The 15,165-nt window shown below is 41.5% G+C and overlaps 1 protein-coding gene across 1 annotated transcript in view; it reads left to right on the top strand.

Annotated features, from left to right (window-relative positions):
* KCNK10 (potassium two pore domain channel subfamily K member 10) overlaps positions 1-12,659 on the top strand; it is a 99,900-nt gene extending 87,241 nt beyond the window's left edge. Inside the window, exons 5-7 of the mRNA XM_084630512.1 lie at positions 6,295-6,481; positions 9,467-9,609; positions 12,029-12,659. Coding sequence (XP_084486638.1) covers positions 6,295-6,481; positions 9,467-9,609; positions 12,029-12,652 — 954 coding nt within the window. The 3' untranslated portion in view covers positions 12,653-12,659. The remainder of the gene's footprint in view (positions 1-6,294; positions 6,482-9,466; positions 9,610-12,028) is intronic.
* The last annotated feature ends 2,506 nt before the right edge of the window (positions 12,660-15,165 follow it).

Raw genomic sequence — 15,165 nt, 5'->3', positions numbered from 1 at the left:
GGTAGAGATGGGCTGAAGATGAAAAATTTCAATCTAGATCCACATTTTGCAAACTCCAGCATTTGGGAGTGTTACATCATTGGTGCATTATAAAGATGGTGGCCATTTGCAAAATACAAATCCATATTCTGATTTCTAAATACCCACAAAGTTCAAAGAAGTTTGGTTCAGCCCTATAACTAATTCCTATATAAAATATAATGCTCATAGTTCTCTTAATGGCAGTGTAATAACCGGCACTCAACACTGGAGTGCCTCTTGTTGGATTGATATGGAACTGCAGCTCTGTCTCTGCCTCAGTTTCCCCAGCTGGGCTCTCAGTAAGTTCAATGAGACTTACATACAGTAACTATGCACCTTCAGGGGTCTAATCTATTTAAACAAGCTTTCTCCTTCTGCCACAGGTCCCCAGGCTTCTCCACTGCCTGGAGCTCGGCAGTCTCTCCCCTGCTGACTCAGGGTATCTCCTAGGCCTCCCTGCCTGGAGAACTTTGTACTTTGTCTCCTCTGGAGTTTTTTCCTCTCTGTGTTCTGGGGGCTGTTCCTCACCCTGAGAGCCTTTGCTTACCAGAGAGACTCCAGCAGGAGTAGCTTCCTACCCAGCTCTCCTGAGGTGCTCACTCCCCAGGAGCTTCCTCTCTCTTTTCTGGCTCCTGCCTGAGCACTTGTAACTCTTTATTAGGCCCATATGTTCCTTAACTAATAACTACCACCCAGTTAGCCATCCACAGGTGGATCTGGGGTGGCTTATTCTCCTCAGCAGAGCCTGTCACAGGGAGGTGGGGTGCCTGACAGCTCAGAGGGCCAGCCACCATGACCTGTCTTTCTCCTCCTGAGCTGACGTGTACTCAAAGGCAGGCTCAACAAAAACTAACTCTTGATCATGTCCTGCAGCCAAGGGGGTACTTCCTGCCTTGCTGCCACAAGGAAGTCTACAAGACCCCTGGTAATCTTTGTATTCTTGTCATTGAAGTACAAAGAGCCCAAGAGTGGTGTTCCCCAGAGTCCTGTGTAGCTCAAGTGGTGAGCCAAATCCCTGATAGTCTTTGGCATGTCATAGTTCAGAACAACCTGTACTCCCTTAGAAGTCAAGCGGTCTGGCAATAATCAGAGGTCATCAATAGCACCGGGCTTTCATGGTTGGTAAGCCAGTATAAAGCTGTCTCGCGGTCTCTTCTAGAGTAGCTGCCCAGAATACACCCACACACATACCCTTCAGAGTTATGGGACTCCTTCATCCAGACTAGCGCCTTGTTAGCGTGTCAAATTACAGCTGACTGCAACAATCTTTTTTCCCCACAGTCTTCAGTAAAGGAACAATGAGAGCCCGTTTCTGATCCTCCTGTGGCCACATGTGTGTGTGATGTTATCAGTTGAAGAAGCACCTTTATGCCCCTCCCCTTGTGGGATCATCTTTTCTTTAGACTGAATTTCTGTTTAGCCTGACTCTAGTAATGGCTTTGTATTGCTGTTCCCAGGCCTCTGGGCGGGGAGATGACCCCTGTCTCTTCCCTCTTTATTTCAGATTCCTCTTGGTTGCATGGTTTTACAGCACTAATGTGGTGGCTTTTTCCTTCAGTGGGCCGAAGCCCCACCTCAAGTACCCAATCCTATGCAATGTGTACATTCACCATGAATAGTGCCCCCTCATGCCTGGAGGCAGCATTGCAGAAATCCAAGCTAAGTCACATACAAGTTCAAATGCCTTCTGGGGTAACAAAAGGTTAAACTGAAAGTCCATGACAAATGCTCAGACTAATAATCCTCCTGCCTCTCTCAGGCTCCCCTGAAGTCCTCTTCTTTCTGGACCCATGCAGAGCTTCTCCTATGTTAGTTCTCCCCAGCAGGATTCCCTTACTGCCTCCCTTCCCCTGGGATTCTGGCAGGGACTGCCTACAAGGAGCAGGAGGATCCATATCTCAGGCATCACCCATCGGAGCCTGCCCTGCTCCCTCTGGGTCTCTTCTATTTGCTGTTCCCCTTCCAGAATGCCAGCCTCAGGACTGTCTTCCTGGATGCCTGCCCCGTGTTCCAGGGGCTCACCATAGGAATTATCTCTACTCTGATGGCTCAGCTGTCTGGCCACAGCCAGCCCCAAACTGCTGGACCCTCCTCTGCAGTCTCTCCCCTCAGAGTGAATTCCCAGCTCTGTTTAAGTTGTCCTTCCTGACTTCCTGTAGGGGGCGGGAACTAATTATCAGTAAGCTGCTGTATTACCATTAGCTGGGGGCAAGGCTGAGCCCAGCCAGCCAGCCAGTGACAGTCAGACTGAAGGATCAAGTTCTGGTCTATTTTGGTGGTTTTCAAGATTTGGTCTGCTGAGCATTTTCTGGTGGCCCAGAGCGAGCTGGGTGGTCACATGGTGCTGGCTCTCCCTTGTTGCTTTCATTTGCTACACTGCATTAAAAGACAGGAAAAATATATTCAGTTCTTTCCAGTGTAAACTGTTGCTGAAGTTGTCAAAGGGGTGCTGTGCAATCATGAATGGAAAAAGAGGTTACCCATGCAGTTGCCAAAGGGACAGGACATGGGTCTACACGACTGTGAATAAGTAGGGAGGTATCCATGTGTGACTGTTGGTGCCTGGCGGGGCGCCACATTGAGATTGTTCAATCAGGGCAAACTGCAAAGAATGGGGCAGACAATCCTCCAAACTGGTGGTTATTCTAATAATTAGATTCACCATGCCAGCCACAAAACAGCTTACTGGTTACCCACAAGCCAAAAGCACAGCTCCCTTAAAGCAATCCAGCCTTGGGCAAATATGAGGATTACTGAAAATCTTGTTCATCATAACGTTCTACCAATCCCAAGGGATCAGACACATTACCTGCCAGGTCAATGAATATTTCAGATCTCACCCAAATACACGCATGCTTACAACCAATTCTATTAACTAAACTAAAAAATTATTAAAAAGAAAAGAGAGAGAGTATTGTGGTTAATAGGTCATTATACATACAAGTATGAATAAAGTTCTTAGGTCAGTTTCATAGTAGAGATGGTGAGCTGCTGAACTGCAAAAAGTTCTTTCCAGAATCAGTTCACCAAATAGGCAGTCCATATACAGAGTTTGTTCAAATTATTTCATGAGAGTTAGCAGGGTAATCCAGACTGGAGCTGGAGACCTCAGTCTTGCGACTCAAGCTTTCCCTGACCAAGCTTAAGCAGATCTGAGATAACAGGATCAGGGCCCTGGAGTTCTTTTATAGATCTCTGGCAGGCTATAAATAGCCTTTTGACAGCAGGTATTCCTTGGGTGAAGCATTATGGCTTTGAAATAACGCCTCCTATTTCCTATGTATACACAGGTAACTAGTTGCATTTATCAGCATAAGGTAATTATCCATTAAGCAGTTCGTAGACAGTTTAGTACAAACTTCAAAGAGAAATATATACAATGGTATTACACTCAACATTCATCTAAATGTTAATATCCCCTTAATCTCTGAATCAATAGAATCTCTATTAATCTCTGAATCAATATAATATATTAACAGACAAGAAATCGTCTGGTTACATTGTTAACCTCTAACAAGATAAAGGTAAACACAGACAAATACTATCACTATCTTCTTCTAATTCTAAGGAATGGCCTTAATTACCATTTATATACTTTTCTAATATGTCTTTAAAGGTTGAATTTGCATCATTTAGCTTGCTAGTTGCATAACCCATTCTGGCTCTGTGTCACACCATGAGACATACTCTGAAAAAAAATTGAGCCTGCCGGTCTACTTGTATACTGTATTCCACATATTATTGTCCAGCAAATAATGTAACGGGGGTATGGGGGGAGGGGATTTGCTTTTGTGCTATTTTTACTAGCTCTAAAAATGATGGGCCTGATTCATCACTGTCCTTGTATAAACATTTATGCTAATGCATAGTGAGTATACAATACTACTATTCCGGTCTGGTGGCATTTTACCCTTGCTTTGCCCTGGTGTAAATGGTGGAGCAGGGTAGTAGTGAATCAGGCCGGATGGCTCTCATCCAGTTGTGTGGTGCACATCATCTTTATATGAACGAATGGTCATTTTTCATTTCTCTTAAAAACCTTTGGGTGTGTTTATTGACCATGAAATTGAGGGACTTATAATGCTGGCTTGAACAAGCAGATGTCCCAAGTGTTTCCTGGTACTGATCTATAACTCCCCGCATCTTCCAGTTTTGGTCCTATCATAAGCAGAGACTGCATTGTCACTCACTTTGAAATGCATGCTGATGTGGACATATGGAGACTAGGGAGAGAAGCACCATACTTAAGTTTACTTTACTAATATTACATAGCTGTTCTAAAGCACTTTTTAGCCAAGGATCTCCAAGTAGTTTACAAACATTGCACAAGCCTCAGAACCTTCAGTGTGAGGGAGGGAAGTGTTGTTATTCCCTTTTTATATCTGGGGAAACTAAGGCACAGATCATTTAAGTGACTTGCCCAACTTGCAGTCACCAAGCTGGAAAATAAACCTTAAAGTCTTTTGCGTGGAGCAAGTTTGAATCAAAGTCTTCCAGGTTGAAAGGCTAGTGCTCAAATCCATTGCACCAGTTAACTTTCAGATGTTCCCCTTCTAGCCCATGCTATATCAGCTATACATCATACAAAACACTACAAAGTGGAATCCTGCAATTCTGGGTTTATCTCAGTGAGAAATAATTCCTGACGAAGTTATGTCAGATTTTAATGTTTTCAGAAAGCTCCTCAAAGCAAAATAATTCCTCAAAGGAAAAAAATAGAGAGTAAGTTTGAATACTCTTGCACTGTTTATCTGCCTGGTGCTTGAGTAATGATTTTTTTTCAGGTTTTGCATTGGATTAGTCATGTTCACTGTAATCTTTTTCTGTTAGCTCTCTGAAAACAGACAAAACATAAACACAAGTGTTCAGAAAAATAACTGAGGGGAAGAATAGCATATAATATCTATTTTAAAATGGCATTTATGAGACATAATGTATTTAGGCTACTACCTGGGTGTTGTCTGCTGTGTCTTATATTCAGGCAACCTTTCACAATTCAACTTTGCAGGCTCCAACTTTGCTGACTCCTTCCGAGAAGTGCAATAGTGCTGTGCCCTGGCTGGTTAGACTGGTAACTGTCCAGTTCAGTCCATAGCCTCTAGGGATATTATAAAGACAGTTTCTGAAACCTTATTTCCTTTCTAGATGATCTAATTTGAAATGAGATCTCAGTTCTGGGTTAAGGCACATAGTTTGGAGAACTAATTTGAAAACATGTAATATACAACTTGACCTCCACATTCCCTCTCCAGGATAAACACATGAAATTTAAGTTGGAGTTTAAAATAATCTACAATAGACCAGTAGTTCCCAGATTTCTCGGGCTATTGTACCAAATTCTGAGTTCATTTATAGCATGGTAAATTTGGAACAATTGCATTGAAGTCAACAGAGTTAACTGTTGAGATAACTGAAATCAGACTCTTGACCCAGTGACCTCAACTTTATCAACCAGGGTTGAAAAAATTAATATTACATCACTGATTAGTATTTAATTCACAGCTGCTAGAGTGTTCTTTCTCTCCCTGCTTCAAGGCTCAACAGAATAGTTTTACGCCAGTGCCCATGCAGTGTTGCCAGCTCTCACAATGTATCTAGTGATTTATTTGGAGCCACATCTCTTGGAGTCAGGGGATTACATGAGAATTCCAGCCTTCATTAAAAAAAATAGTGAGCTTCTAGTCCTTGTGGTTGTTGTGAAAATCTAGAAAATGTGACCTGAGTGCACCCTAAAGGCTCAGAAATCAAATTAAAAGACCCCCCTCAGAGTATTATTATTTAAAAATTTTGTGATTGTTTTAAGCCAATTTTATGATTTTTTTACACCTGACTCATGATTTCTGATTGCTTGGGCTTGACAATACTGGTATTGTGTGTGTGTGTGTGTATGTACTCCCCATTAATTTTTCTGAACCTGCAATGGATCCTGAGCTACTCCAAGTCACAATCTGATTTGCTCTGGGATGTGGAGCCCTCCAAGCTTCATGTAGGTTAGCACACATGCCACTGACTGGGAAATAGGCAGCAGCATTGCACTGGAGCCAAGCACCGAGGGTAGATGTTGTGGAGAGGTTCAGCCTAAAATAGCTCAGAAAAGGCAGAAGTACCAGCACCTGCAGCAGCAACAGTGCTTCGGGACCAGGCACAACAAGGATTGTTTTTAGGAGCTTGCTTACACGACCACTCCTGCAATATATGTTAAAATCAAGAACAGGGGGAAAACGTCCATAATCTATCAAAAATGTGTTGTCTCTTGTTGTTTCCCTTTTCTAGAAAAAACAAGTGAGTCAGACAAAGATCCGGGTGATCTCCACTATCCTCTTCATCCTGGCAGGGTGCATTGTCTTTGTGACCATCCCTGCAGTCATTTTCAAACAGATTGAAGGATGGACAGCTTTGGAGTCCATTTACTTTGTGGTCATCACTCTGACCACAGTTGGCTTTGGGGATTTTGTAGCAGGTAAGTAATCTGAGCATTGAAATGTCACCCTCAGTCTAGTGGCACTGGGTAGAAGTGCCTCGGCTCTGACACATTTTTTCTAAGGTGCACAGCAGGCTTTTAAAAACACGTTGAATTCCACTGAAAATGATTCTGAATGTCTTCATCTGTGTCACTGTGCAACTGACAAATAACAACATAGCAGTACAAGCTAATTTAAAATCCAGGTGCCTAGCCATCTGACGAGCACAAGCTCTGAGCAGTGTAAGCAAAGTGAGTATCTTCCTCTTGGAACCTCTTACTGTCCTTTATCATGCTATGAATTATGCATGAATGAAATTAATTTCCTACTGAATTCAAGACATCTGAATTGTATTAGTGCCTTTTGCATCACACTGATAAAGGCCTTAATAGCTAAGGGGATGCACTGCTGAGACTTTCCCATTGGATGGCCATGTGGGAGCATCTGTGAGCTGTGCTGTCCAGTACAGCTGATAGCTGCTGTAACAGGAGCATAGCTTCCACTGCTTGAGCTGTAGCTTTCTAGGAGGCAGCTTGCAGGATTTTACTCTCTAATCTTGACAGAAATTTTGACACTGCAGCCATCCCATTAAGGAAAACTAATATTAGAAGTGAAATGGGGCTAAGGGAATGTGCATTTGAGTGTCATGTGGATATGGTGTACTTTCTGGGATGAGTACAGTCCTAAACAGGTACCATAAATATTCAGCCCTGTCAATTACCAGTAAAGGGGCTGTCCTGGGATTGGTGGTCACAGCAGCTTTGCTGAGGAAAAGGTGGTTAGAAACCGAGAGGCATCTGTTCTCCCATTAGTATGTGAATTCCATTCCCATTAATGTTTACTGGCTTTAAAAATGTGTTGAGATGAGGATGGATCCCTATGTTGCAAAGAGATGTACTATGCAATTGTCCTGTTATTTCCCATTACACCAATGAAATCTGAGTGAGTTAAAACAATTCAAATTCAACCAGTTGGTGACCAGTTTGCTTGCTAAAAGTTGTTCTTTTATAAACAGTCCCCTCACCCTCCCTTTCTTATTTTGGTAGGGAAGACATGAGTTATCTGTGCAGATGGGCCTGAATCAAACCCCAGATCTGAATACACCTGAACTATGGGAAAATTCAGATCCAGATCTGAATTTTTTGACTTTGGTCCATCTTTAACTATTTGAATGTGAAGAATAATGGATAGAGGAATCCACTGATGGTTGGGTTTTTGTGGTATCATAAGAAATTTGGGTGTTTCACAATATTTTTCCTGGGTCTGTGGAACTTTCCCTTCCTCACTGTTTTTTTTTAAAGAAATTTAATTCTAAAATATTAGCTCTTTAAATCTAAAAAAAAAAAAAATAAAAAAATTGTCTGACAGCTAAGATGGCCTGAAGAATAAAATCCATAATTTTTCAGCAGCCCACGGCTGGTGTTCTACTAGAGCCAAATGGAATGTAACCCAAAAGCCTCAAGGATGATCTCATGATAGGAGTGCTGGAGCAGGAGGCAGGAGATTTGCGGTTTATTTTGGTTCTGCCACAGATTTCCTGTGAGACTGTGAGGAAGACTCTTTAATCGCTCCCTTTCTCAGTTTCCTCATCTGTAAAATGGGGTAAAGATACACTCCTATGAGGTAAAGTAATAACAAGGGAACTGCACTGATTTATGCCATCTGAGAATTTGGTCCAGTGTCTCTGTAAACTGGAAAAAGGGTTTGCTGTTGCTGAACATAGTGGAAAATCTGATAGGCTGGGAAAAGTAGTGTGCCACTCCATTCATTGCCCAGCTATTTAGTCTGACAGACCACAGCGATCCACTTGATAGAAAGCTTCCACTGGGACATGTATGACCAGAATGGCCTCATTGAACTATAGCAATGACAGCCCCCACCTCCCTCTGGTTCACAGTTCACATGGTGGAGGACTGGAAAGGCAAAGTGATTCAGAGTGTGTATGAAGAGAGATTAGAATCAAAACAATATTTGGGTCCCTGCCAGCACCTGAATGCCTGGGCTTTCAAAGGAGTATTCAATCACTGTGAGTACACTCATGCTCAGGCTGGGTAAAACTCATTGTAAGGGCTCATTAGAATGTATCAGATTGCAAACAGCCTGTAAAAGCTCAGGGGAAAAACATTCAATTGTAGCATGGGTTGTTAGTGGGGAAAAAATCCTGTGTTCTGTCTATGGCTATAAACATATAGATGTATAACACTGGAGTGCGTCTTCCTTAAATAAATTGAAATATGCTAATTATTGGCCAAAATGTAAAACAGGAAAATTAGATTCTGTATCTGGATTGAAACTGTTGAAGATAAAACAGAAAATATAACAAGTGAAGAGCCCAAATCCAAACTCTGGATCTAGATGGCCCTGAATAGTCAGAAGGGTCCCTCTTTCTAGACTGGATCAGGTCAAATCTGCAGATCAAAACAGGCCCCAGCTTTATGGAAGTTGAGCTCCTGATTCAAATATGATGTTTCAGGTTGGGCTCATGTGTAGAATTTAGTGAAATTTGCTTCAGATCAAAATATTTTCCATAATGTATATTCTACAGGGAGTGCTTTTACTAGTCTATCACTGTTTTAAATATAGTGTGTGGTATATCAGAAAACGATATTCTCTACCTGTATTAGGCTTAGTCTTTGAAAAGTTGTTTGTGCCCTTAAACAAGCATTAAAACTGGGGATCCAGTACCTTCCTCCACAATATTATTCAATGTAAAGAAAAAACTCACAGAATATTCTGACCAGCCACACAGCAGCAGAATATTAAACCATTTTAGGAAGGGTCTCAGTTTAGGAAGGGATTTGGAGATTCCAGCTGTTTCTCAGACCAGAGAAACCTGTAGTCATTTTGTAGGACAGAAGGAAGCTGCTAATGAGAACCAGGAAATACTTTCATGAGTTTCCATGAATTGTAGAAGGCCTGGTGTTAAATATTTTTGCCATCTCATGGTTCCTACACATGAACAGAACCATGTATGCTTATTTCAGGGGGAAATACTGATATCCATTATCGGGAGTGGTACAAGCCCTTAGTCTGGTTTTGGATCCTCGTCGGCCTTGCCTACTTTGCTGCTGTCCTGAGTATGATTGGAGACTGGCTAAGAGTTCTATCCAAGAAGACAAAAGAAGAGGTATGACTGCTAGTTGATCAATCATTTATCACTTTATAAGAGAATTTTAAATGCCCGATCACTGCTAGCCAGGGAGGGAGGGTCCCTCATTTGAACCAATGCAAAATAATCCCTTTTATTTACCCTGTTGGCTGCTTCTTTTCAAGCCTCTTCCTTTTTTGTATTCTAGCGTGTGACTTAACGACTCTGATCTCTTGATCCCTTAATGAGAGAGGGAGAAAAAAAGGAATTGACTGAATCAGACTCTATGTCGTTAGCATTATAGCCCTATAGAGATCGCATGATATTAGAATTTATAGCACTATCATTATGGGAAAAGAGAAGAGACCCTCCACCACAAAATTAGAAATTGGCCGCAAAATCAGGATCCAGAATTTAATTTCCTCTCACTGGCAAAGGACTGGGGATTCATAGATTTTTTTTTTTAGGCGTGATCATTATGATTGTCTAGTCTGGCCTCCTGTATAACACAGGCCAACATACTATTTCACCCAGTAATTCCTACATTAAGCCCAAAACTTCTGTTTGAGGTATAGCATATCTTTTATATTTGACCCCAGGATTTGGTTCAGCACATTATAAAGCAAGAGTCAAACTTTAATCTGGAGTGGATTTTGAACCGTCCTTCTCCCAAATTCAGGGATAGTGGTTCAGAGTCCGGGTTTGGGTTCAGGCCCATCTCTGCTAAAAACAAAGTAGCAATGTCAGAAAGATACTTTAAAAAAATGGAGGAAACTTTAGCCACTTTTGGCAAGAGCAGTTGGTGTCCTAGTACCACCTGCCCTTGGTTAATTTCAACCAAATCACTGTCTTCCACAGTTCATGGGGAAGGGAAAACAATATACTAGTGACTCACTAATAATCAGGGTGGAAATTGAGGGTAGCTGCCTTGGTTCCAGCATTATGCTGTTAAGCATAATGTGATTAATTTCACCCCTTCTACACCCCAACAAATTCTACTTTGGCAGATTAGTTAGAGAATGCATAACCAACAAGTTGTTTGCCAAATTAGAACTGCTGTTCATTATCAAGAGTTATTTGTGAAGTCAGCTGAGTTACCTGAGGCCAAATGTGTCTCTGGTGCATCTCCAAGGATGTATCCAAAGTGAGATGCATCATGGAAGAATTTGGTTTGTGTTGGTGGGCTGATCAGATGTGATATCAGCTGAAATCTATTCTACTCTTTTCAAGTGGGACCTTGGAAAAGGCCTGGATGGGCTGCAACATCAACTATTAATTTTTCTCTCTCTTTTTTCTGTGTCAGAAGAAATATTTGTACAACACAGTACCTATGTGAGCTCCCTATTCCTAAGTCATTATTCTGCATTCATGTACCTGTAGCTAGAAACATAACATAACAATAAATCACTTAGGGACATTTGAATGGAACTGTATGGCTCCTTGAAGCACACACAGAGAATTTCCCAAGTGTTTTCCATCCTCGTGCTTTGGGAAACAAACTGATCAGCTGCTGGCATTTGGAAGAAATTCCAACACTTTGGTATATAGTATTTGGGCAGTTCAAGTGAATTATGGAGATTTTTACACTTCCCATTAAAGACTGAAGCATTTGGTAATTTCTGAGACAGGATACCAGACTAAATGGACCATAAGTCTCTTGCAGTATTTAAAATAATTGAATAAGAATATAGATTTTACCTAAATTAATTACTGCAGGGTTCAATACAGAACCTTCAGTGGGATTGCACAGGTGTAATTGTGATCACAGTTTGGGAAATAGGTCTATATATATAATTATGTTTATTACTTCTCAGTTATTAAAGACCTCAAAGCCTCATTTGGAAAAATGCTTGGTTGCTGATGGTTCTTTGAGTTGCCTGTCTACCTGATGAGTGCACAGAGATTACCAATCAGTGGCTTTATTGTTTCCCTAATGAAGAAAGGATTGGTAAGAGTGTGAGAGTATCCTTCTAACATTCAAGCTGGACATAAAATGTCAACTGGTGGTAGCCAAATGAAAGAAGATAAACAACTTATCTATGTGGGATACAAGTTGTTAGCCAGTCTAGACTAAGGGCTTGTCTACACTGGCACTTTACAGCGCTGCAACTTTCTCGCTCAGGGGTGTGAAAAAACACCCCCCTGAGCACAGCAAGTTTCAGGGCTGTAAAGCGCCAGCGTAGACTGTGCACCAGCCCTGGGAGCTACGGCCCTCGTGGATGCGGCAGTGCTTTAGTGTTGCCAGTGTAGACTAGCCCATAGTATGATTAAAGCTGAGCCTGTTGCTACCACTGCCAACTTTTGGGGAAGTTTGGAGCAGGCTCTGGCTCCAGATGTAGACTTTTCAGCTCTGACCAATCTCTAATTCTATGACATACAGTAAGAATGTGTGTTGTTATTCTATAGTGAGAATTTCTCTCTTTCCTTAGCATGTTTTTGTTTGTTTGTTTTTCGGAAGGTTGGTGAAATAAAAGCCCACGCGGCCGAATGGAAAGCTAACGTGACTGCTGAGTTCAGGGAAACCCGGAGGCGGCTCAGCGTGGAGATCCATGACAAGCTTCAGAGGGCAGCCACCATTCGGAGCATGGAACGTAGGCGCCTAGGGCTGGACCAGAGGGCCCACTCACTGGATATGCTCTCTCCAGAGAAACGCTCTGTCTTCGCTGCCTTGGAGACGGGACGCTTCAAGGCCTCATCTCAGGAAAGCATCAACAACAGACCTAACAACCTGCGCCTTAAAGGGACAGAACAGCTCAACAAGCATGGGCAGGGGTCATCTGAGGACAACATCATCAACAAGTTTGGCTCCTCGTCCAAGCTGACCAAAAGGAAAAACAAAGACCTGAAAAAGTGCATCCCCGAGGATGTGCGGAAAATTTATGAGACCTTCCGACACCTCTCCTTGGATGAAGAGAAGAAGGAAGAGGAGAATGAGAAGATGTGTAACTCAGAGAACTCTTCTAGCACAGCTATCCTGACCAATTGTATTCAGCAACACTTGGACCTGGAAAATGGAACCATCCCCACCGAAACCAAAGAAAGGGAACATGAAAACAAAACTTTACTTGAAGACAGAAATTAAATGTAAAAGATGCTTGACTTTAATTAACTTATGTTAGTGTTTTTATATACATACATATATATATATTGAGACACGTGCCTTACACAGACTCCTTATTCAGTCTGAATTACATAGCATCGAAGAATATTTCACTGTGCCATAATGACTGAAGCTTGCTCTGCCAAAATGAATCAGAAACACAGCACTGGAGAATGGCAACAGAAAGCAACACATGGAGAACTTCAGCCTGTGTACAATTACAGTGGCAAAATGCAAAGGGAGAAACTTACCATGGCAATACAACTGGAGTGCTACCACCATGGCATAATGTTTGCAAAGGACAGCTATGTTAGAAGAACCCGTGGGAGGGTGAAGAAAGAACTGTGTGTCTTTTAAATTGATCATGGCTTCACTGAGCCGCCCACTGGCGATTGAAAGAGGAGAAATGATTGGGATGAACTAGCAACTTTCAATCAGGCTGAGGTTACATTTTGGCACGTGATCCAAGCTAGATTTTTTTTTTCATTTTAAAAATCAGATGCATTATCTTTCTAAACTCCAAAAGCATGTCCCTGGACTTGGAAGCCAGTTGGACATTGGTTGTGAAATCAAGGCAAACATATTGAAGGATGTAATTGCTTTTTTCATTTTAAAAAAAATACAAAAATATGAAAAAAAAATTTCCTTTCCCTCAGAGGAAATATCTGATATAAACTCGCAAATAATGAATAAAAAGCAAGTTCAAACACTACATGGTTTAAAAGGGGGGGGGGAGATATATACAATGTTTTGCTTGACGCATCAAATAGTGGGCCAATTTTTTAAAAATTTTCTTGTTCACACTTTATATCACTGAAGGAAGTTCAGTTTTAATTCTGTAATACTACAAAGACTGAAAGAAAGCTATAGTCTTTGCATGATGTCAGCAACTGGCTGTTTTCTGTAGCTGAATTGGAATGTTAAAGAATAGACTTAAGAGCATTTACAATACTAAAATGAGGACCAGAGCAACCTTAGAATCTCAGGGCTGTATGTCCCTTTTGGTGGGTTAGGGTTTAGACAGGAGCTGGTCATACCCTCCAAAAACAAACAAAAAAACAACAACAACAAAAACTCAAACAAAACAAAACAAAAAAAGAAAATAACCAACAAAAAACTAAAAAACAGAAGACGATAAAATACGATGGAAATATTTTAAGTGCTTACAGCTTTAAGTGCCATTAACACCATCTTACTTTGTAACTTTTAAAATAAGTATTTTGATTAATTTATTTGAGTTCTTTCCCTTTCAGTTTATTTTCTTTGTTCGATATTCACTTTCTCAAGTCACTTTTCTCAATAGACTCTGAACAAAACTCTGTGTGTTTTGAGACAAACAATGAAACACAACCAAACTGTGAGAGTTTTGTATCTGTTGCTGAGACTGGATGTGCGAATATGAGAAGCACAAATGGCCCCAGACTTCAAAGTGAACATTAAGAGAAAAGACTGTGAAATAATTCTTGGGAATTGCAAACAACACTAAGGCCTGGTGCATTCAGTGTGTATGTGAGGCACTGCTTGCCATTACAAATGAGAGGTTTTTGCATGCTGGAAATGAGACATACATAATTGCACAACTTATCTTTCCCAAACCCCCCCCTTCGCAAAATCCTCAAATTGCCCTTCATGCAAAGTATTCTAATTCTAACAGCATTCCTTGTAGGCTGCCAAAGTAAATGTGGTGTTAGGCTCCAGACACATTTTGAGTCTTGCTGGCTATTCATACAACCAAGCACTTCCCAGTCATGCAGGCAAAGATTTTCAAAAGTGCGTGCCAATAACTGTCTGCACAAAAATGCAAACATAATTTTTGTTTGCATTTTCTGAGATATCACATGCAAATAGACACTCAAACATTTGACTGGTCATTTGCATACACAGTTACCATGGCTGTGAATACATACATGGTAATTGCACATGAAAATGATTAGTGTGCATATTAGCATATGCAGTTATTTGTGCACAATTTGCAACACTGAGCTAAAAGTCACTGCTGCAGGAGGCAAAAGGAACTCTGAGTATGTCCTTTCCCTACAGATTCACAGCACCTGAAAAATTGTGTTCTAACTCAGTTTGGTTATGAAAACCAGCTGTCCTAGAATTAAGGATGAAACATCACTGGTTGAGAAACTGCAGTAATTTCAGACTGGTTTAGCCCAATAAGATCAAGTAAAAATTGGATTTTGCTTAGTCCCCGATGAATCTGTTAAGATACAGGCCTAGATTCTGGCTTGTGTGGAGGAGCCTTGCTCTGTAGCCTTTCTCTGAAGCCGGAGGCCTCAGGAAGCACTGTGGCTGCTTCAGCTGGAATTCCTCCTGGAGGCTCCAATGGTGCACATATCAGAGCAGCATCTTTGCCACCCTTTGAATGGGTGCAGTGTGCACTCCCTTCCCTGACAGATCAGTGCTGAGGAGATAGGGCCATGGCCATGCTCAAATCCCAGACCTCCTCGCTACAGGGAGCAGGGTCTAGCCAAGGAATGCAAATGCTT

This window comes from Lepidochelys olivacea, assembly GCF_965140295.1.
Source record: "Lepidochelys olivacea isolate rLepOli2 genome assembly, chromosome: 6".
NCBI lineage: Eukaryota > Metazoa > Chordata > Testudines > Cheloniidae > Lepidochelys > Lepidochelys olivacea.
This window is presented reverse-complemented; position numbering and strand designations above follow the sequence as displayed.